At 43.4% G+C, this 24,000-nt stretch overlaps 1 protein-coding gene across 3 annotated transcripts in view; it reads right to left on the bottom strand.

Moving 5' to 3' along the window:
• OSBPL3 (oxysterol binding protein like 3) overlaps positions 1 to 24,000 on the bottom strand; it is a 106,310-nt gene that overhangs the window by 12,294 nt on the left and 70,016 nt on the right. For 2 of the 3 annotated variants that reach the window (XM_063129005.1, XM_063129012.1), the window contains exons 11-15: positions 20,981 to 21,111; positions 8,399 to 8,506; positions 2,109 to 2,243; positions 1,437 to 1,530; positions 70 to 320 (exon numbers count right to left, since the gene is read on the bottom strand). In XM_063129005.1, the coding sequence (XP_062985075.1) occupies positions 70 to 320; positions 1,437 to 1,530; positions 2,109 to 2,243; positions 8,399 to 8,506; positions 20,981 to 21,111 (719 nt within the window). The remainder of the gene's footprint in view (positions 1 to 69; positions 321 to 1,436; positions 1,531 to 2,108; positions 2,244 to 8,398; positions 8,507 to 20,980; positions 21,112 to 24,000) is intronic. The other variant, XM_063129020.1, reaches the window with a different exon arrangement.

The raw sequence follows: 24,000 nt of genomic DNA, 5'->3' as shown, positions 1-24,000 counted from the left end.
GACCACACGTGAAAGAGAAAAGGAATCCCTCTCGGACTTGACCTGTCCTGGTATACAATTTCTTCTTACCATCCTTTCATACAGATTAGGTGTATGTGCTGCCTTGTCCAGCAAGTCACTGTACTCCAGTTCCTCACAGAGTCGCTGCAAAGTGTTCAGTGGTTCATTTAACTCTACTGGCATAGCCACCTTGGAGAGATCTTTCCCGATATTGTTCCGCAGAATGTTCCAGAGGCTGATGTTGCTAGTGTTGGGGCATGGAGCTGGCAGACACGTCCTCCGCTTGGAATGACATTCCAGGCTCCCATCAGGAACACAGTCTAGAAGACAGATTCCAGGATTACATTCGACAACATTACTTTTGCAGAATTCTCTCTCTTTGGTTAATATTTCTTTTATGTGTTGCATTTGTTCCATCCTCCCGCCCCCCCAAAGAGTTCAGACTGGTCGCTTAACTAAGACACAGCCAACCCAAGTTTCATAGCAGTGTAGGAATTTGAAAGCCTGAGCCTCCTGGTTTCCAAAACCAGCTTCTTTACTTGGAGATGGGTAACCTTCTGGGAAACCCATGTGAGCCATGCACAAGGCCAAAGCCACATCCCTACCCCATTCATTCAGGTCCATCCATTCACACATGCATGTCCCTCTTTCCCCACTCTCTTTCTCTGTTCCTTATTCTCTCTCCCCCTTACCCCATGCAGCAATTTGGCTTAGAAAAAAGATCCAATTCATGCAAAGAGGGCCTTTTCCCTAAGTCTAATTGCTCTGCCGGTGTGTGTGTGTGTGTGGGGGAGATTTTTAGGGGGGAAGCATGCAGAGAGGTGTGGGTTAACCTTTCTCTCCTCTGCTGCTCCCCCAATCCACAACAAAAGTTCCCATTTGCATACTTGGAAGTGTTTTTTCTAAGTCCAATTGCCATGCGAGAAGGGGGGGGGGTCAAGAAGGGAAACTAGGAGCCAGATCCAAGGGTTCTCTGGGGGGCTGTTTTCACAGTGCCGGGTTCGTGTGGCTCCCCCGCCAAACCCTGTGCTCTCGCTGGTGTGTGGCGGTTGACCGAATGAGGGGAGGCAGTGCGGGCTTTCCAGTGGCCATTAGGCTCACCATGCCCACCCCCTCCCCTTCCTGCGGCTTCTGGCAACCAATAGGAGGTCGCCTTCTGCTCAGGAATGCCCCCGGAGTGGCTCTGAGCAAGGACTTCGCTCTGGCTGGGAAAGTCAGGGTAAGTTCCCAACCTTTCAGCCACACATCTTCACCTCTTTGCCCCGGAGTGGCTTCGAATCTGCAGCTGCGTCATCTAACTGATGCAGCGCCGATGTGGAGCCACCCCGGGGCAAGTACAATGTCAAGACAGCCTGTAGGTAACAAACCAGCCCCAACTCTGCCTTAGCTACTGCACCACAATAATCAAAACAAAAAACAAAAACCATAACTCCTACCAAGAGTCTGCCTTTCATTCTCTATGTCGTTACTTAGGTTGTCTTCAGAGATGTTATCACTTACATCACTGGCATATGAATCATCATCAGATACCTGAGAAGGAAGGAAACACGCTTTCATTCTGATTGAAAGAGTGGGGGGGGAACCCCTTTTGCATGCGTAACGCCACAGTGTTCGGGAAACTGAAAAAGTGGATTAAAATAGGTCATGAAGTTTGAAGCGGATATTGCAATAACGGAATGCCATTCTATCATCTGTTACAGACTTGGTCTTCATGCACCTAGAGCGGTGTGTGTGTGTGTGTGTGTGTGGGAAAGGCTGAATATACATTCCTACATTAAACAAAATACCATTGCAATGTTTGTCAGAAGGATACAAGGCAAATAATATTTAAACATATGTTGCTTAAGGTTTTATTTTTCTTTATTTTGGGGGGAGGGGGTAATATCTACATCTAAGCAGCATTTCCTGTATTCAACCCCCGGCCTCCTGTTCTGCTCTTAATTTGTTTTTTAAAGACCAGCAGCAACTAATGATTGCGTATGCTGAAATGGCACATAACATGACACTTGCTGAACCCGGACTGCAATTAGTGTGAAAAGACAGCAAAGGTCAAACGACTTGGAGACCAACAACATGAGACCAATGCTTCTGATACGAGCGCCCCAGACCTCATTTTCTGAAGAACTGGCAGACAGCAGGACTTCCTGTGCATCATAAAACTCTGTGAGGGAATCTGTGATAGACAGTCGACTTTCGTTGGAGATCTGGTGAACTAGACCCCTGTTTTCATCGTCTGAATTTTCCTGCAAGAGAGAGAGAGAGAGAGAGAGGCAAAAGGCCCCTGAGCAAAAACGTATTGCTAAGTATAAAGGGCATGTGGCTGTAAAGAAAGTTACAAAAAACTTTAAAGATTTCTAAGGAATGTTTGCTCAAATTGCAGTGAGGTGGGCAGGAAAGAGAAAACTAGATAACCTTAGGAATAGGATCCCATATTCTCTGTGGAAAGTTACATCTGCTGCTTTTGGATCTGATAATGCAGAACACATTTTTTTATATGCATATATTATTTGCGGCATTATAACAAGTATGAAGTACAGAACAGGGGTGGGCAACGTGTTGATCGCAGGCACCCAATCTGCCCCTGAACACCTTTCTTGGCACCTGCCAAGGTGCCCTCCCCACAGTTTAAAATAACAACAACATATTTTCTTACTGGCAGCTGGGATCACTTCTAAGCCAGTTGAGGGTCTCCAGCTGTGGCCATCTTCATTTCCAATGAATGCCTCTGGGCTACATGAAGGTTGTTCAAAGACGTTGCTTAGCATGTTGTGGCTCAGACCCCACCTCTGCCTTGTGCACAGCCATTTGGGCAGGTTATTTGTCCTTTGTGACTAGCTACGCCTGCCATGGTGGCCATTTTGTGGCAGTGCCCATGACAGTTGGTCTGGAATACTTATGAAAACAGAGAGCAGGAGAAGAAAGGAAAGATGCAAGTGGGCTCCCTCATCACAGTACCTTCAGCAGTTTCATTTTGTACGCATTTGTGAGGTGCAAAGTCTGGAGAATCCTTTTAATTTTCTTCTCAGATAAAAGGTTCTTTAACACCACAAGCATTTGTCAAAGAGTAAATTTGGCACAATGCACTTCTCAACATTTTGTTCAAAGAGTAAGCAACACAAATAGCTAACTTAAATTGACATCCCTAGGTTATCTGACAGCTTATCTGTAATGTTTTTCTTTTCTATTAAAAGGCAATTACAAGGACATTTTCGCTTTGCTGTTTTGTCCTGATAATTCGGTCACTTAACTACCAAGAGCTATTCAATGTGATGGTGCTTTACACTAAACATATTATCAAAAAAAATCAAGTCAAGAGGATTAGGAACACTTATCCCAGTTAGCCCTGGCTATGCCACTTTGATTGCCAAACTGGTATGTTTCTATATGCTTTCAAGCCAGTTACTATGATTATTAGATTTTGCCTTATGCAAGACAAGCTCATCATCAACAAATATACCATGTTGGATCAAAGCATTTCTTAAAGTAGAAGAGAGATCATTACCACAGCAGGATGTGTAAAAATGTGGATTTCACAGTTTCTAAAGCTCCATCTAGCTCTCTTTTATGAAAAACAAATCAATAGACTTTAGCATAATGCAATGTGAAGCAGTTGTGTACAGGGCCTAACTAAGCTATAGAACACAATTATGCAATTGCTCATTTCCCTCGCCCCCTTTTACTTCTCCACTGTTTATTCACTATTCCATATATGTGCAACCCAAATGCTCTGCAAAGGTATCAATGGGGTAATAAGTATTATGGAATAGGGGCAAGTTAGACTGAATGACCAAGGTTGGGGGTTGGACAGGAAAGGGTTAATGAAAGTAACTTTTTTTAAAAAAATGGAAATTGCAGGTAAATAGCCCACTAGGCCTACGAAATGGTCAGAGACTGGTCTGGAAAGAGTGATCAATTCTGGAGAATGGTCCTTGTCATCCTTCTCCAACTTTCCCCCCTCCCCTGGCTGGGGATGACATCATCAAGCTGTGTGTGTTGGGTAGCCATGTCAGTATGACTATGTTTACCAGTTGCTTGGGAACATGAGCGGGACAGCGCTGTTGCACTTGGGTCCTGCTTGTGAGTTCCCCACAGGCAGCTGGTTGGCCACTGTGTTAACAGAATGCTGGACTAGAGGGACCCTTTGTCTGATCCAGCATGGCTCCTCATACATTCCTTTGAAAGCATCCTCTATTTGAAGGGCTGTTCAGCCGAACTCCAAATGCCCATTAACACTTAGCACCTGATGAACAGACTGAGCAGGCACACCAGTCACCTCTTCCAACTCTTTCCCATGATGGCGATCTGTACTGCATCTCTACAATTATAGTAATTGCTTCCAAATTTGCATCTCCACATATAAATTACCATATGCACATTTTATGCAAACCTGTCCCCTCTTTCCTTCTATTTTTTGTTGATCCTTACATGCCCCTCTATGTGTTGCATATAAATGCATAGATGGAAATGGATGAACTAGTTGGACAAAGAATCACATTTTGCTTCAGTGCCCGGAAAAAAGCAATTTCACCAAAAGAGAAGTGATGGCCGAGACCAGAGGTAGACAACTTGAGCCTTCCCGGTGCTTTAGCCCACAACTCCCATCATTCCTTACCACTGGGCATGCTGGCTAGAGTTCATGGAAACTGCAGTCCAACAACACTTGGAGAGCCACAAGTTGCCCACCCCTGCCATAGGCAAGGAAGACTGGGGGCTGTCCGTATATGCTCAAAGCCCCATGGTGGCTGCAAATCTGGGCAGTATCAATTATATGACACAGCCACAGATTCGCAGCCAGTGCAGGGCTTTTCTGTGAAGCTGCACAGTGAAAACTTGGAGGATTTAGCCCAATTTTTTGGTGGGAGCGAGGTCACCCAGGTCCTTCTGTCATCTGACCTCGGTCCATGGCCAATCCAGGGGGGTCACAGTCTTGGAGGATGGCGATTGGTCACCTGAAGCCAGGAAAAGGGCAGTGGGGAGGGGGGACAGCTCCATTACCCGGATAACCACCGGAAACTCCGCGCTCCCTCCTTGGGGTAGGAATTAGCTGACGCCACCCCAGGTAAGCAAAACTGCAGGATTTAGGGGGAACGCAGCGCCAACGCAGTGCCGTGAAGACAGCCCCTAGCTCTTTTACAACTGAATATTTATTGTAATTGTGCCTGCAAATGAGTCCCTGTGACACATGGGTTAGGGACAGATAGGACTACTGGCCCTGAGAAAGGTGCTCCGGTGTCCTTTAATCCTGGCCCAGTTATAATTGATCATGATAGATTTAATTTTCATAGCAAACATTAACCATAGCCAATCAAGAGGTGCAGCACACATTCACTCAGTTGCTTCACTGAACTGCAGCAATATGACAATGCCTGGATTAATAAGTTTTTACCCAGTTTACAAGAAAACTATCAAAGGCAGGCGCTGAAAATATTATGCAATGAAAACAAAAAACAGCAATGGATTGTATTCCAATATGAAAGCTTGTTTTCAGAACAGGTTGAAGTACAGAGGCCACATAAGAATGACGGCGAGTTTTTGGCATTCAGAAATGCAAGGGAAGGATAATTCACTAACAACTTTCAGTACAAACAGATCAATTGCATCGCTCCAAGCAGTAAAAATCATTTTAAAAACGTTCATTCGAGAATAATTTGCTAGAAGTCTCTAATATATAGGAACATATGTGTTCAGCTGCAGAATAAAATACATCCAGACAAGATTGGCCAAGGTTTTACTGGCTTCTCTGAATTTTCTCCTTGGACGTCTTTTTGTAGACATACCTTATGACAAAACTGGGCCCCAAACCCATCCCTTGTTTGTAAGGCCTTTTATTGGTAAATCCAAAAGTTAAGAACTGCTATTCCCCTCTTATCAAGCCTTATCTTTTGGAATCAGCAGAGTCCATGTCCATCAAGCCAACCAGCTCTCTGGGGCCTTCCACACATTTAAGTCCCGTTCATTTCAAGGGGTCTACTCTAAGTAGGACTTAGGTTGGATTTTACCCAGAGTAGATGCATTAAAATGAGTGGATTTAAGTTAGTCATGACAAACTTGAGTCCCATTCATTGCAAGGGGGGGTACTCTAAGGACTTAGGTTGGATTTTACTCAGAGTAGACCCCTTAAAATGAATGGGACAACTCCCATTCATTTCAAGGGGTCTACTCTAAAAAGGATTTAAGTTGGTTTTCACCCCAGGTCTTCACTTTGGAATTGCCAATTTGATGACATTATGACATTGATGTCCTGTTGAAAGAGAACAAACTATTGATCCCTATTGTTACACCTCTTCTCTTTAGCACACCTCCACTATTACCTTATGGGCCAGCACCCTTTTACCAGCATGTTTTTAATTGATTTAAAAATTGGTGTAAAACAAACCAAAAAGTGTTTCGGAGCAACCCACAAACAGTGATTTTTTTAAAAAAAAATTAAACATATGGCTAACACAGTATCAGGTGTATTTCTTACTCTCCCACCCACAGAGCTATATTACACCCAGTAGCGTGGACAGAACATAATGGAATATACACAGACTAAAAACTATATCCAATGTGTCACTTGAAATTCTGTTTATAGCTTAGGGCAGAAGAGCAGTAACTGAATAAGACAAAATGCAGTCTTGCAGCATCCCCTGGGCCCCATGCGGCATGCAGAGAACTTACATGATAACATAACGATTGGCCCCAATTGCAGTACAAGTGAGGACACATTAACTCCTGGTCTTTCCTGCTTTCCAGGTCATAGCACAGTATACTCCCAAAAAATAATCACTGGGATTTACTGACACCACCTGTTTACACAAAATGTCAACCAATTGGTTAAATGACCCTGCCAATTTCTATGTGGCTTCTAAAAAAAATTAGTATATATCCTCTGAATAAATTACTGTACCATTTAGCATTTTAAAAAGCCAGCGCCCACTTCCTTCTTTTAAAATTCCCACTGCCTGCCTACTATGATCTGTAAATATATCTCCATTCAGCTTCACTTTGGCCTCCAGGCAATCTCAGGGCCTTGCTAGACCTGCTGGATAAGCCTGCAGGTAGGAGGGGCGGCGGCGCGCTAGAGCTAGCGCGCGCTGTCGCCGGCTTCTAGACGCACGACGCGACGGGGCAACGGGAAGCCCCGTAGCGTCGGCTTTTTTTTTTTTAAAGGGACCATGTGCGCCAGAGAGCCGCCAGACAAGGTAAGTGGGTTTTTTTAAAAAAATTAAGCCCCCGCTCCCCCTGCCCCTGATCCCCCCCCACAATTCCTGATGCTCCCCTGCCCGCTCGGCCGTCCTCCCCCCATCCCCGATGCCCTGTCCCCGGCTGTCCGTCCCTTGCCCCCATCCCCTGTCCCCGGCTGTCCGTCCCTCGCCCCCGTCGGCCATCCCCGGCTCTCCTTCTCTCGCCCCCATCCGCCATCCCCAGCTCTCCTTCCCTCGCCCCCATCCGCCATCCCCGATGCCTGGCCTTCTCCCCCCCTCTCTCCTGCCGGGTTCGGCCTTCCCCCCCGCCCCTCTCTCCCCCCCCTGACCCGATGGGCACAGCGCTCGTATGAGCGCTGTGCCCAGTCCGTGGCTTTTCCCAGCTACTTGCGAGTAAGCGAGCAGCCGCAAAAAGCCACGGACCCTGCTAGACATTCCGCAGCCCCGGCCTCAGGCCGGGGCTGTGGAAAAGCCAGGCCATAAGCGAATTCACTTATGCCGGCTTAAGGCAGGTTTCAGCGTGGCCTGACCCCAGATTCCCCTGTGCGTCATCTGGATGCACAGGAGGGAAACCGGGCCTCACAGCGCGCTAACGCCTGGTCTAGCAAGGCCCTCAGTTGCTAGTGAGAGAAACACATACAAGCTGAAAGGGAAACTGAGAAGGAAACGCTGTGGCTCAAGCTATTTTGTGTCTTTGCAGCTTCATTCTTTCAAACAACCATTTGTGCCGGGGTGTGTGTGTGTGTGAGGGCGGATCAGCATATTATACTGCCTATCTAAGTAGCTTTTGTGAAATATCATTTTCAGGCTGCATTGAAAGATCTTGCTTTGAATGACTATTTACAAATAGTGCATTTGGCCTCTCGTGACATTATTTGGGATTCTTCTGTAAAAAGCTGTAACTGAGGGAAGAGCAGTAAGTTAGTAAAGTGCTGAAGGGTACAAAGTTTGGCGGCACCAAACAAAATGACACAACAGCTTTGGTTAATGAAACCGCAGAAGAGATGGAAGAACAGAAAGAAGCCTGCCAGCAGAAAGCAAGGAAAAGAAAACTCAGCTTTGGGAAGCATTCACCATTAATGTCGTCCTACAATGTCAGATGAGTCAGAATCACGAGGAAAGGAACAGCTGAACAGGATGGAGCAGAAGCAGGGCACTGGTGGGGCCAGGAATGGGGGAGAGATGCAGAAAGACAGGAAATCCATACCCACCTTTGCCAAATCAGGGATGGATTTTGCATTAGCTGCTGAATCAAGGAGCATAGATTCGGCATGTATTCTGCGTAACCGGTCTTTAAGATCTGTGTTTTGTGCTATGGCCTGGAGTATTTAAGACAAAAAAAAAAGTACATTTGGGCTATCAAGGTGCTCTTCGCTAATCTCGTATGGTTGCCTCTTTGGTACAAAATACAGACAGAATAGAACTCTAAAAGGTATCTGAAAGAAAATGTATACTTGATTCCTTTTTGGACTTTCTGTCTGCTAATAATGCAAACAGATTCTCTTTTCCACTAAAGAAAATGATGGATTTAGATGATGGGGAGCTGAACAGCAGTAGAGTGACCACATGGAAAGGAGGACAGGGGGCTCCTGTATCTTTAAGAGTTGCACAGAAAAGGGAATTTCAGCAGGTGTCATTTGTATATATGGGAATCTGGTGAAATTCCCTCTTCATCACCACAGTTAAAGCTGCAGGTGCCCTGCCCTCTTTTAAATCTGGTCACTCTAGCATAGCTCCTGCAGCTTTTACTGTGGTGATGAAGAGGGAATTTCACCAGGTTCTCCATATATACAAATGACACCTGCTGAAATTCCCTTTTCTGTGCAACTGTTAAAGATACAGGAGCCCTGTCCTCCTTTTCATATGGTCACCCTAAACAGCAGCATCTTTTGCAGAGTAACGTCTAGAGAAGCAGAGGGGTGACTAAGGCCTAATCAACACCAAGCAGGATATTGCACTATGAAAGCAATATGAAAGTGGCATGTGTCAATGGGCCCCAACAGTTGTCAGTGCACTTCAATACCACTATAAAGCAGTAGTGTGGCTCCTGCCTTTTATATACCACTTTCATATTACTTTCATAGTGCAATATCCTGCTTGGTGTAGATTAGGCCTAAGACTGGCCTTTAACCAGAGACCAAAACTATTCCTTTGCCACACAGTGTGAGCTTTAAAGCGGCTATTGCAGCCTTCCTCAACCCAGTACCCTCCAAATGTGTTGACTACAAGTCCCACCATCCCCAGAAAGTCACGGGTGATGCTGGCTGGGGATGATGTGAGTTGTAGTCAACACATCTTTAGAGGACGTCTAGAATTGGAGCCTATCTAAGGTGTGACATTAAATATGTTGCTTACAGAAATGTTAATTCTATAATATATAAATAAATAAAAATAAAATTGAGCATGGTGGGTGCAGAGAGGATTGGGACAACAGTGGATGGGGAGGTGAGGTTTAATCCTTCCCTCTACCACTGCAATTTGGGGGGGGGCAAGGGAGCTTTTTTTGCTATTGCTATTTGCAGCACCAAGGTTGGGGTATTTTTCAGGATTTAGGATGGAAGGAAAGGGTTAAACCTCCCATCCCTGTGCACGGTGGTCCTGATTCAGATTGCCCCTGCACCTGGTTGTAGTGAAAAAACAAAAACATCGGACCCTGATGTCATGCATTTAACAGCATGTGTAGTTAGGCTCTAAGCGATCGTAGAAATGTACGAAGGTGGGAGATGTAGGAATGAGTTCAAATCAGGCCCTTCAGTAGATGCTTATCATACAGATGCCACTTGAAGGGTTACAGTGCTCTGAACCTTTCTGCAACTAACAGTTTTGTCCCAACCATTGCTACCTTTGTTTTCACATTCTCTTAGTTTCCTCGAACGAGATAGGATTTTTGGTAGAAATATGACTAGTACAAGTATGACTGTGGAATGTAGATGTGATGATTATCTTCTAGAGGGCTCTCCATTACAGAATGCCACCGCCAAACAGGTGTGAACATGACTTTCTCGGTCTTCCTAGTGCAGCAAACACTTCCCTTGCTTTGTGTTAGAAAATTGTCATCATCCTCACCATGAGGCAACTGGTCCCCCCTCAGTTTTCAACTTAGGAGAGTGGAGAAGGGAACTGATAGAGAACGTAAAGACCAGCACACCTGAACTAGCCCTTCTTCAACAGGAGAGGTCTAGCTGCAGAGTAACATATAGCCATCTCCATTACAACACATGTGAAAGGCAGTAGAGTCAGTCTCAAATGGTAAGAACTGGCATTAAATTGTATATGAGTAATCAGGGCAAGATCAAACAAGCCTCTGCAGCAAGTGGGAGTAATTTTCCTCAAACAGAATATGATTTTTGGGCAAGTACGACTAATCTCTTGGGAATGTATATTTGTTAATGATCTTCCTTAGCCGTTAGAAGAAATGATGCTGAAATCACATTCCCATTTACCAGAGTGTAATCTCCATTTAACTCAATGGCTTACTTATGAGGAGACATGTATAGGATTGTGCTGTAAGACAATTCTTTTGGTGAGACTAACAGACAGCTGTGTTTGTTTTTAAATTGTATAGGGATGTTAGAAAAGCTATGTCTACATGCAAGATAGTAGTGTAAGTGTCTAAAAAGAGATTTCCATATTTGTATTTAAACATGACATGATGTGGTAAGTACAGAAAAGTAAACAGCAAAAGCACATTTCTGAATAGGTGAAGCAGATGTCAAAGACTCCAAAGTGCACTCACAAATTTCATGAATTCTATCGATGGCACTTTGCTTCCAGAACAATAAACATTGTGAGATTTTCAGAACTTGATGGCAGGCAATTTGAAAATATTTATGTTTCCAGTGCATTTACACGGCTGGCTGGCACCTGCTAGGAAATGTAGCATTTTTTCTGTCTAAACATGTATAGGATGTTTTTCTGAGACGTTTTTCTCACTCTCTCATAATACTAGAGCCTGAGGTCATCCCATGAAGCTGAATGGTGGAAAATTCAGGATAGCTCATTGTTAAACTATGGAATTGGCTACAATATGGTAATGGTCACTAATTTTGACAGCTTTAGACAAATCCATGGAGGATAAAGGCTCTCATTCCAGGAGAATTTGTCTGGTGTTACTTCTACTTTCTTTGATAGATTCTTTGGGAGAAACAGTTTGGAGTACACCTAACAATTCTCACAGTGGTCTAATTAAGGGATCCCAACAAAGAAACCCATGTGCCTCATTCCCTGACTCCAAACTGCCTTCCTTCTGTACCCTTCTCCTTTGTCTACCCCCCCCCCAATAACCGAAGTACCTCTTTCTTATCAGCCATCAAATCTCTCCTAAAGAGAATATATGCTGGGGAAAAAGCCAGAGGGGCACTTTCTGTAACTGCCTGAATTGCATCCTCTCATTCCCAGGAGAATTTGGCAGGGTCATTTGTGTTACACCTTCTCTGCCAACCCTTCTTTTCTAGGATTTCCTGGAGATGCTTTGCTATAATCAATATTTCTTCTAGGAATACATCAAGATGTCAGCTCAGTTCTTTGCAGTGACTGTCTATAAGCCCCATCCCATCTAGGTCAAAATGCGCGGCTCCCGTCCTTTCTCTGTCCTCGCTCCGACATCGCTTCCTGAAAACCGGAAGTAATTAGGCCCATTCAGTCTGGTAGGAGAGAGGAGCAACCGGACTTTTTCTGGTGGGTTTTGTGGCACAATGAAGGCCAGAAGGGGCGGAAGACGCATGAGAGGCAAATGACATCATGAGCCCAGTAACAAGCATGCAGTAAAACGCTCGTTGGATGGAGCTTAAAGTATCATCCATAGACATACATGACCAAATAAAGTGATGGAATATTGTGCATTGAGCTTCATCTCAAGCCACTCTATGCAAAACTATACATATTTCACATAAATGCATAAATGGCACATAAAATGGCTGTCTATCATGAAACATTATACTGAGGCCTGTTTCAGATGCCCAAACCAGAATTGGAAACCTGCTCAAACTGCATTTTCAATTTCTGCCTTGGAGATAAAATATGGCTTGTTGCAACAAATTTGGATGCAAAGACAAATTATTGTTACTCTAGAACCAGGAAGGAAAGAGAGGATCAGAGAGCACCAAAAGGTTAGGTGGGAGAGAGACGGTGCAGAGTCAGCATCATACTTCAGAACTGACAGGCACCTCAGCAGGGGGGATACTACCAGTCTTTGAAAAACGTTGACCTTGGGGCTAGTCCTCATAGCATTGATTACGACATCCCTAGTGTGATTTTGCAAGGAAGAAACGTCTAAGAAAACTAATTATTCTGATCCTACCAATAAGAGACAAGAAGAAGAAGCAGAAGAAGAAGCAGAAGCAGAAGAAGAAGCAGAAGAAGAAGAAGAAAGCTAGGATACTAATACAGCTTGATAGGTAAAGTCACTCTAGTTTTGCAAGTTACTGCTTGCAAGTTCAGATGCTAGGGAGGCCTTGAGCTTTTAGAAAGGTAGATGCAGTATATACCTTTCCTCTATCTGAGTTCAACTTCTTTCATAGACTTTCAGATAAATGAAAGGGGGAGAAAGCAAAAACTCAGTTAAAGTGCTCTATTGTAATGATTCTTTGGTAGAAATTCCTTCTTGAACAGATGAGCTGCACTTATGAACAGGTCTGCACTTTAGTTACACACAGCAGTGTGTTTGCTGATAGTGTAGTGCAAGAACCTTCACCAGGCCTTATCTCTGAAAACGTTAACAACACACAGTTTGTGGGAAATTGGTATTCTTCCAATGGGGAGGGTACTTCAAGGCTATCTGGTCCTGAAGTACGCCGCAGACTAAAACAGGCAGAGCTAAAGGAAGGCGAGAGAAGGTCGGCCTGGCTAGCTTCTCACCAAAGGCTTTTTCAGAACCCGTCTCCTTGAAGTTAAAGTGTTCTGGGGAAAGGCTTTCCATTTTTCTTGAAAGAACCTGGCCTCCTTTTCATATAGTCACCCTAGTTTATTTGTACCACTGTTTGGATATTGTACGCACTGATCTTTCTATTATGTGTTTATTTACCAACATGATTGCTATTTGTAATAGTTTCTATTGTATTTATTGAATATTATTTTATTTACTGCTTCTTGATATGTTGTGAATTATATTTCAGATCTTCATCTGTTATGCTGTGAACTGTTTTTTAAAAAAAACAAAAACAAACAAACCCACATTTGTATCCTGCCCTACATCACTAGGATCTCAGGGCGGTATACAGATAAAATCAGAACAATGTAGAACAATAAATATACACAGCTAAAAAAGTATTAAATCATTAACAAACTAAAACCAGTAGAAAAGCTTAAAAGCAATAAGAACCCAGCGGGCTTTGTCCGCTGTGGCACCCCGGTTGTGGAATGAGCTCCCCAGAGAGGTCCGCCTGGCGCCTACACTGTACTGCTTTCGTCGCCAGCTGAAGACCTTTTTATTCTCTCAATATTGTAACACTTAATTTTAACCTAAATTTAAATCTTACTGTTTTAACTCTGTATTTTAATCTTATATCAATTTTGCTGTGTGGTTTTATCCTGGTTGTGCTTTTTATACTGTATTTTGTAATTGTGCTTTTAACCTGTTGGTTGTTTTATTGTGCTTTTAATTTTTGTGAACCGCCCAGAGAGCTTCGGCTATTGGGCGGTATAAAAATGTAATAAATAAAATAAAATAAAACAAAACAAAAAATAAAACCATGTGCTACCTAGGAGAATTTTAGCCTTCAAACTCTTTAATAAAAAGCCACATTTTAACTTGGCACCGAAGTGAAACCAGCACCAGTGACAGTCGGGCATCGAAGGGGAGAGTATTCCACAACTGGGGTGCCACCACAGAGAAAGCCCTCTTTGGGCAGAATTTTGTGGGAAAGTGGCATACAAACAGACAAGGTGAGGGGCAATTCAGAGCATGACATACCATGGCATCGCAACTAATGTTAGGTCACAGGAGTGGTAATGGGCTCCTCCTGTGCCTTGTACTCATTTCGTGATCTTGAGCCACCTGCCTCCACCCAGTCCAGCACTCACAGTTGTTTGCCTCTAGGGGTATACTGCCCCTGAACATGGAGGCTTGATTTAGCTGTCATGACTGATAGGCAGGACTTCCATTGGTGGAGCAGCAGAGCCAGTCAGAGGAGCTTTGGGAAGATGGAACAGTGAGAAGGCTGTGGGGGACTTGCAGCACCAGCTGCCACGGATCATCCTTTTCCACCTGCTGGTTCAAGGACAAACACCAGGTTGCTGAGGCTAGGCAGCATGGAAAGAATCAAAGTGCTGCTGAAAGGAGCGCTTCCAACAGAGTTCCATAAGACATGCCGGAAGAGTTTGGCACCCAGCCCAACTTCTTCCTCTAGGCAGAAAACAGTAGTCAAGATATTGTTTCAGGAACAAAAGTGCACAGCAATCAAGAGCTGCAGGATGTAGATGATTTAAGAGTCAAATGCATGGGATTAAAGCAACAGGACGTACCTCCCTCGCCACAGGATTTAAGAAGACTCCTGTTTAAAATGACTTTATAATTTTGTTTTGTAGAATTTACTTGGAATATTATTTATTATTAATTTATTTGTTACATTTATATCCACCTTTCTTCCAAGGAGTCCAAGGTGGTATACATGGTCCGCCTCCTCTCCAGTTCATCCTCACAGCCACCCTGCGAGGTAGGTTAGGCTAAGAATTGTTGTGGTTAGGTTTTTAACCACAGAAGGAAAAGGACTCTAAAGAGTTAAAAAGATGTCCTTGGCCAGATTGTCTCTGCCAGGAGAAGTCCAGTATGAAGCAGATTCTTCCCTGGCCTACGTGCGGTACGAGATGTACAAGATGAAGAGACTATTGGTTAATTGGGCCAAGGAGAAAAGTGTATTTAAGAAGTCCATGTTGTATGGCTACTTACTGCTGGAACTTACTGCTGGAACTTACTGCTGGAACTTACTGCTGATGTTATACTGCTACGTTGTTGCTGTACTGTGAAAGGACTGTATATATGACCATTTATTCTGTAAGTAATTTATTTAGTGTCAGTAAAGCTTCTTACTGACCAAAGACCGTGAGTGCTTCTTTTTGTTCCTAAATTCAAGCTGAAACCATTTCCAGACTCTACGCTGCTGCTATTTCGCACTCTGCTATATTTTTGGGTAAGCAATTACCCCGATAGGTTATGCGCCCAGAGAAAGTCTGGAAGGCATAATTTTTGGTTGCTGGAAAGCTTGAGAGCAAAGGAACGCTGGAGGGAAAGACGGAGTCGAGCTCAGGCAGTTCATCGAGCTCAGACGGGTCTGTATCCAGTGTGAGTCGCGCTCCAGCCCAGCCGGTGAGGATGGCCCAGGTTCAGATGGCATCCAGTATTCCGGTGGAACGGCTGAATGAGAGAAATTACTTAACGTGGTCATTCAAGATGGAAATGTTTTTGAAGCGGGACAGATGTTGGAACGTCGTGAGTGTCCCGAGGCCGGTTGGTCAGACTGCTCAAGAAGCACAAGTGTGGGAAGAGCAGAATGAAAGGGCCAAAGCAAACATTGTCTTGAGTATGGAGGACTCGCAAATTGTCCATATCAACAGAGATGAGACGGCAAGAGACAGCTGGAATGCGCTGAGACAGATTTATGTGCGTGCGTCGGCAAGCACACGGCTGAGCCTCACCAGAGAGCTGTATCGGTTAAAGTTGGAGGAGGCTGGAAGTTTGGCAAATCATCTCCAACAGGTGAGATCTCTATTTGTCCAGTTGCAGGAGGTCGGAATCGTTTTTACGGAAGAGCATAAGTGCTACCTGATTTTGGGGTCGTTGCCTCAAAGCTGGGACATTCTGACAACCAGTCTGGAAAGTATGAAGACTGATGAACTCACTCTTCATTATTTGACGGGTCGTTTGCTCCAAGAAGAGAAACGGCGTCTTTCCAGGAAGGAGGAAAACTGCCAGGAAAGGGTTAAGCAGTCAGCCCTTGGCAGCAGAGAAAGAATGCAGAGAGATAAGTGTTTCCAAGACAACAATGTGGAGAGAACCGCAGTTGCAGTAAGAAAGTGTTATTTTTGCAAACAGCCGGGTCATATCAAACGCTTCTGTAAAAAGAGGAAGAAGGGAGTTACACAGGCTGGAGAGGAGAAGGAATGCTCGAATGCATTTGTTTCAGCCACAGTGAGGTGTAACGAGGCCCAAGAGGTTTGGCTGATTGATTCTGCGTCGTCCAGAACAATTTCTAATAATCCAGAGGCGTTTCGGAAGTTGGAACCAAGCAAGGTGAAGTCAATCACGCTTGCAGATGGACGAACGTCGAGGGTGGAAGGAATTGGCTGTTGCTACGTTCCATGTCTGCAAAAGGAGTGTGAACAGGTTCTGTATGTTCCAGATTTAGATTTTTGTCTCCTTTCTGTTAGTGCTCTAACGTCTGAAGGATACGTTGTTACGTTTCAGAAGGATGAGTGCCAAGTGATTAAGGATGGACAAAATGTGGCACTGGGACATGTTAAAAATGGACTGTTTTACATGGGTGCAGGTAAAGAAAGGGTGGCACAAACTGGTAACGTGCCAGACCATAAAAATTGTGTTCATGAGTTGCACAGGCGTTTAGGTCATGCAAGTTTTAAAGTGTTAAGTCACATGCCTCAAGTGTGTACAGGGTTAAGCTTGCGAAACTGTAAAAATTTCTTGGATTGTTCAATCTGTCATCAGACCAAATCCCGGGTGCAGAACATCTGCAGGAAAAGTGACAGGGTGTCACAAAAGCCTTTTGAACTGGTGTTTATTGACTTGGTAGGGCCATTCACGCCTACACAAGGGGGATCCAGTTACGTGCTTGTAATTCTGGATGATTACACACGCTTTAGTTGGTGTTATTTACTGAAGCGAAAATCAGAAGCTTTTGAAACTTTTAGGGATTGGAAAACTTGGGCGGAAAAGTTCTTTAACAAGCCCATTATTTCTGTGCAGTCGGACCGTGGGGGTGAGTTTGTTTCTGGAAGGTTCTGTGAGTGGTTTAGGAAAACAGGAATCACACACAGGTTAATAGATCCCCAAACTCCTTTTCAAAATGGGTCAATTGAGAGAAGAATTGGAGTACTTCAAATGAAGAAAGATTCTCTAATGGCTGATGCAAACGCTGAGCAAGATTTGTGGGGAGAAGCATTTTTAACCGCAAACTATCTGTGTAATAGAACCTGGAGCAGGGTTACAGGCAGTTCGCCTTACTGTTTACTTTTTGGTTCAAAGCCAGATTTGTCTCACTTGAGAACATGGGGGTCTTGGGCATACGTGCATATCCCAAAGTCAAAAAGATCTAAAGGTGAAACCAAGTCTGTGAAATTACGTTTTGTGGGTTATTCTGGCATGCAATCCAAATCTTGGCGTTTTTCCCTAAGTCATGGGAAGGTGGTTGTTTCTAGGTCTGCTACTTTTCAGGAGGCAGGTTGGGACAGGATTCAAGGTTCCCAAGTTCTGTTAGAAACCGTGAACAACCAGGAGAAAACAGTAACTCAGGGGTTAACTTCTCAGAGCCCTCACATCTCTGAGAAAAGTGTTTCCACTCCCAAAAGTGGAAGGGAGGAGGGAAATGAAAGGGAGGAAGAAATTGCCAGTGTACCTCGTCGTTCACAAAGAAAAAAACAAAGGAATTCCACCTTTAAAGTATTCAGATGAATTCAGTGTGTGTTATGTGAAGTCTGAACCTGAGAGTGTTACAGTGATGTGTTGAAATTGTCTGAACAAGAGCAAGAAAAGTGTTTTCAGGCAGCGAAAACTGAAAGGGGGTGTTTTCAAACACATGTGTCTGTATGCAAAGGGGCAAGCAAAAGAGTACATGATTGTGGAGCTAGTGGTTCGTCTACTGGTGGCAGGGAGTTCCCAAGACCACATTCAAGAAAACTCAGCCCAAAGCTGCAGGAAGGGTTGAAACTGAAGTCTCTGGGGAAAGTTAGGTGTTACCTTGGTGTAGAGGTAGAAAAGTTTCCAAAGGAAATTACCTAAAAAGCCAGAAGCAGAAAGTTTTAAAATTGCTGAAAGTTTGCAAATTGGAAGATTGCAAAGTAGTTCAACGCCCCAAAGCACAAAGTTTTTCAACAGTGCTTGGAAGAAGAAAAAAAAGAAAAGCTTACATATAAATAAATCTCTGGGAAATGTAACACACAGAGAAATGTACACAATGTTGGGATTGTTGTAAACATGTAAAGTTGATTTCTTACAGGTGAAATGTAATGAAATGTAAATTGTATTTTTTCTGTAGTTAAAAATGAAAGGGTGTTGTGGTTAGGTTTTTAACCACAGAAGGAAAAGGACTCTAAAGAGTTAAAAAGATGTCCTTGGCCAGATTGTCTCTGCCAGGAGAAGTCCAGTATGAAGCAGATTCTTCCCTGGCCTACGTGCGGTACGAGATGTACAAGATGAAGAGACTATTGGTTAATTGGGCCAAGGAGAAAAGTGTATTTAAGAAGTCCATGTTGTATGGCTACTTACTGCTGGAACTTACTGCTGGAACTTACTGCTGGAACTTACTGCTGATGTTATACTGCTACGTTGTTGCTGTACTGTGAAAGGACTGTATATATGACCATTTATTCTGTAAGTAATTTATTTAGTGTCAGTAAAGCTTCTTACTGACCAAAGACCGTGAGTGCTTCTTTTTGTTCCTAAATTCAAGCTGAAACCATTTCCAGACTCTACGCTGCTGCTATTTCGCACTCTGCTATATTTTTGGGTAAGCAATTACCCCGATAAGAATCTGTCCCAAAGTCCCCCAGTGAGCTTTATGGCTGAGTAGGGACTAGAACCCGGGTCTCCCAGGTCCCAGTCCAACAATCTAAAGGCCATCGTATATTCTAGGGCCATTGTTGCTGATGCAGAATGTGAATGTTGCTTGGTGCCATTTCTCACCCATATGTGAAACAGACATTGGGTCAAACTGCTAATCAATGGAGCTTGAATTAATATTAGGAGGTGGTAGGCCCAGAGTGAGGCCTAGTCTACACATTCAGAGGGATGAGGAAGGAATTAAAAAAAGAGAGTCCTGAGACAGTAGAAAGCACAGCACAACTTCGAACTGCAGATAGGGAATGCCATTTTCTTTTTTAATGCTCTTCAATGTACAAAAGTTTCCAAGCCAGTAGAAAAGGAACAGTGCTGTGAGGACTAACCTATAGACTCTTTCCCTGATGTTTTAGTTTTTGATATGTGGGAATTATTTAAATGGCAGGAAATAATCAATGGTGCCCTCCACACAACATGATAACCAATGGTGGTTCAAACATAACTCTGCCCAACATTGGTTATTTCAGCCAAATAACCAACCGTTGGTTAAAAAACTCCCTCCACCCGACACGATAACCCACAGTGGGTTAAATTAACCAACTGTCCACTATTTAAACCACTGTTGTCTGAACACAATCACTCTGTATTTACTCCAGTTAACCAGCCCTCAATTCACTTCTGCTTTTCACCACAAGCCTACACCATATGTTCTAATTTAGGAGAACAGCAAACACACTTCTTCTCCCTGTCAAAGCTCACTGCCGTTAGCTTGATGACTGTGAACATCGACAGCAGAAGCAGCAGGTATTCCAAAGCCAATCTCCTATTCCCTTGGATGCAGGCTGGTGACAACGCAGGAACTGCGCTGTAAGCCGACCTCTTAGTGTCGTCATCAGTTAGTGGGAGAAGAGACTGAAGAGAACAGGTTAGTGCTAAAACGTCGTCAAGCTTCCCAGAAAGCAGTTAGTAAGTTGGTTAAAATTTCAGCTTGTTTAGCAGCATCTATTAAGAGAACATCAGATGAGTTTGTTATCATAAAGAGGGGAAAAATGAAACATGAAGTGCATCCTATCCAAACACACAGCACTGCGGTCAAGGCACATGCTAGATTGCCCAGTTACTATTAATAATAATAAAAAGGCTTCACGATAAAAGGTCAGATTCTCTTTTAAAAATAGCTATATTCACTACTGAGACATTTTACTCCCCCCTCTTTTTTTTAACAATGCTCAGTTTATTGTCTAACCTTGCAATTCCATTGTTGCTGGATAATTCCACACAGCTTCCAAAATCAATTTTATAAGGATTGCAGAATACCAATTTTAGAGATGTTACATCAGACCCACATTTTGCTTGCACCTGCCAAGCAAGGGACTGACTCTAAGATATCCATGAACAATACAACCAGTTCAGTTTATCCATGCAAAAGCCACTTTCTGGGTTTTGTCCCATCCCTTGCATGACCAAAAAACAGAACAGAGACTAGAACTGTGCACACAAAGCCATGTTCAGTTCTCAGTGTATCTATGGGACAAAAAAATGGGCTGCAATTTGACTCACAATTAAAGGGGGGGATATAGATGTCACCCTGGACACAGACAGACTCACCCCTCAGGAACTTCATTTTGGTGCTATTAAATGTACCCCTTTACTTTCTCCCATATAATTGAATGGCTACCATTCACTCCTATGGGGAAAAAGGAGAACAGAGCACTTCGGAAGCAAAATCTGATTGTCCTGCTTCCATTAGTGGGGAATAATGGGGTGCAAAGCATGTCTGCATGCACAGCACAGAGACACACTGTGCCTCTCCCAAGGGTCCCTGCTGCATAAAGGGATATTCTTCCGTATAAAACCTGGCTATTACAATGGTTTGCAACTTGCTAGTGAAATAATCTGTGCATATTAGAAGGGTTAGGACATGAAGGCTCTTTGGCTTCTTGACAACATTCTTTTGCTCTCATTCCAGTGAACTGTAAACACAGGCAAAGATCAAACCAAGGAGAGATAACAAATGATTTATAAGGCACGTCTCTGAATATCAGTGCAATCAACGAGGGTAACTTACAGATGATAAGGCATTCTTCAGTCCAACTATTTGTGCCGCTGGAGATGAGGCTGAATCATGTTCAAACATCTGCTTCAACTTCTCTCTCTCTGTCGAGATTGTACTAAAAGCCGTCTTTAAGGTAAAGTACACTATAAAAATGGTTTAGAAAGGGTCTAAGTTACAGAAATGACAGTCTGTAGGGCAAAATGCAGAACAATTCAGTGCAATGCAGTGGAGCAAGATAAAGAGTAAGAGTGTAAATTTGATATATGTATATATATATAGAGAGAGAGATGATTGTTTAATTGTTTTGTGCGGGATTTTTTTAAAAAACCTAAGAAGTGGAATATAAATACTTTAAAATAACTTGGTCGGGCTAAAGCATTAAATTGCAACCACTTCATTAAAGAAGAATAAGCTGATATATAACCTTCTGGATGTGCTGCTGTTATACTTATTTTGAATAAAGTCTTAACTGACACTACCTGGATAACTTGGGAAATACTCAAGTCAGCTGGTTCACAAAGTCAAAATGATCCATCTGCCTTGACAGTGTTTGTGGTCCATTCGGCAACTGCACACAAGGGATTGGATCCAGATTTAATCATAGTTAGAGTAGACCCATTGAAATCAGTGGGACTTAAGCTAGTCATGACTAACTCAAGCCCCACAGATTTCACTGGATCTACTCTAAGTACGACTAAATCTGGATCCAACCTAAAGAGTATTGAGATTATTGTGTGAATTTAGATTGAGTGAGTATAGGGGTGGCATCACAGACAGGGAGTCTGGAGGCGGCATTAGCAAGATCACGAAGAGCAGGCGGTCCTTTTGCTGCTCTTGCCGGGCAGCTCTGAAGCCGCTTGGGACAAGCCATAATGCCAGATTTGGATGCCTTCCTCAACAACCCAACAAGACATGAGTTCTCAGGCTGGCTTGCGCATGGCTGGCAAACCGCATTGAATCATCATGACACAAAAAAGGCTGGCAACCCACTGTGGTTTATCGTGTCGTGCAAACCCAATCATAGGACATGTCTACACGGGGCGATATCCAGGCCTCTACACCTGTAGGTGTAGACATGTCCATGGATGAAAATGCCCATATGATTAGATTGTCATTAAATGAATGTATTGCTAGGTCATCCAGATTCACCATTAGCAAGCGTTACTTATTTAATTTTTGTGAACCGCCCAGAGAGCTTTGGCTATTGGGCAGTACAAAAATGTAATAAATAAATAAATAAATAAATAATTCCTGGCATGTCAAGGGTTATTTCTATTCAACACTCAACATGCTGTTAAGTAACATCAGCTAATGGCGGATCTGGATAACCTAACAACACATTCACTTAATGCCACCTCCCCCAGCCTGGTGCCCAACATGTGCACAGGATAGCTGCCTGTGGGATAATAGGAATTGTAGTCTTAACACATCTGGTGGGAACCAGGTTGGGGAATGCTGACTTAATGATAGTTTAATCATATGGGCACTTTGTTCCCTGGAAAACTGCTGCTTACAGCGTCATCAGACAGGGGGCAAATTGAATTTCCCTATCACTGCTTTGCTGCCTACTGCTGTCCCACAATAGGGACAACCATCTTCCTCTTTCTTTACATGGGGCAGGAAGCAACGGCCATGTGGCCCATTCAGTGTGCATTTTTATCACGCTGCCTCTTCTGCACACAGCAAGAAATGGCAGCAAGTTTTGTTATAGCCCCCCAAAATCGGGTTTTCTCTGTCTTATTTCATGACAGAAAAAAGACCAGAAGGAGCAGGAGACGCACAGGAGGTGGACGTCGTAGTCAAAAGGACCCACAAAAAACTGTGAGTGGCCAGTAATGAGCGTGCTGTAAAATGCTCGCCTGATAAGCTCCCTTAGAGTCACCACCTAATGCCAGGATGGGATTGTCTGTCTCTCCAGATGTTGTTGGACTGCAACTCCCATCGTTCTTCACCACTGTCTATGCTGGCTGCGGCTCATCAGACTTGTAGTCCAACAGCATCTGGAGGGCCACACATCCCCCACTCCTGACCTAATACATCCTGGGCTAACATGGAACAATTTCAAGTGTTCATGTGAATGTGATAATCTGAATCCTTTGCAAGAGGAACAGACTACAAATGTGTACTAACTAGACCCTGGGGGTGGGGAGGAATCAAGACACCTCTAAGACGTAATTCATATACCTATTTCTCAGTTTTCACCACCTAAAATTGGCAGGTGTATCAAGTCTGAGAAAAGCTTGACCTAATAATGGGGTTAATCACATTGAGCTATATGCAGGTTTAAATTTATTTATTGCATTTATATGTTTTGTCTACAAAGGGGGAGGGGGAAGCCAATTGGAGGGAGCGGGGGACTCATCCCTGAATATTTTGTGTTTAATGAAATGTTTGAAAAATATATCCTGTTTATAAGAGTTGTGCATAAATGAATCAAACAAGTCTCTGCCTCATTTACAAAGTTTGCTTTTCCCAGTGCATCTAGAACATTGCTAAAAATGAATATTGATGGGCAAAAGATTTATACTTTGCTGGCATGAATGCTGAACTGCTGGTGTATTTATTTATTTTGCAAAAGGCTGACTAGTGCCAGCTCGAGCTGGCCTTCTAGCTCCTTAAAATGAATTTTGTCTCTTCTGGATTCACTAAAAATAGGTTACTACCATAGCAACCCCCTTACATCAGAAATGCCAACTCTGAAATTCAGCAAGCTTCTTGGAGCATGTGTACATATAGACCAGATGTAATCTGCTGCTGCATTTTTAGATAAAGATTTAAACAAATGGCTTTCAAGGTTAGAAGATCCTAAAGACTTGCATTCAGAGTCATGGTGTAGATGGAATTGGCTTGCCACAAAAAATTCAGCCTTTTTGTTAAAAGAAAGAAAGAAAGAATGATGACTGGAAAGTATTTATAAAATACACATCAACTTTCTTGGTGGATAGTTAAATATGTCTTCATATATAAAACTATGCATACATTCAGATTAGGCCATAACAGAAAGAAAAAGTAACTAGTCTAGCATTCAAGAG

Source organism: Elgaria multicarinata, chromosome 1 (assembly GCF_023053635.1).
Source record: "Elgaria multicarinata webbii isolate HBS135686 ecotype San Diego chromosome 1, rElgMul1.1.pri, whole genome shotgun sequence".
Classification (NCBI taxonomy): domain Eukaryota; kingdom Metazoa; phylum Chordata; class Lepidosauria; order Squamata; family Anguidae; genus Elgaria; species Elgaria multicarinata.
This window is presented reverse-complemented; position numbering and strand designations above follow the sequence as displayed.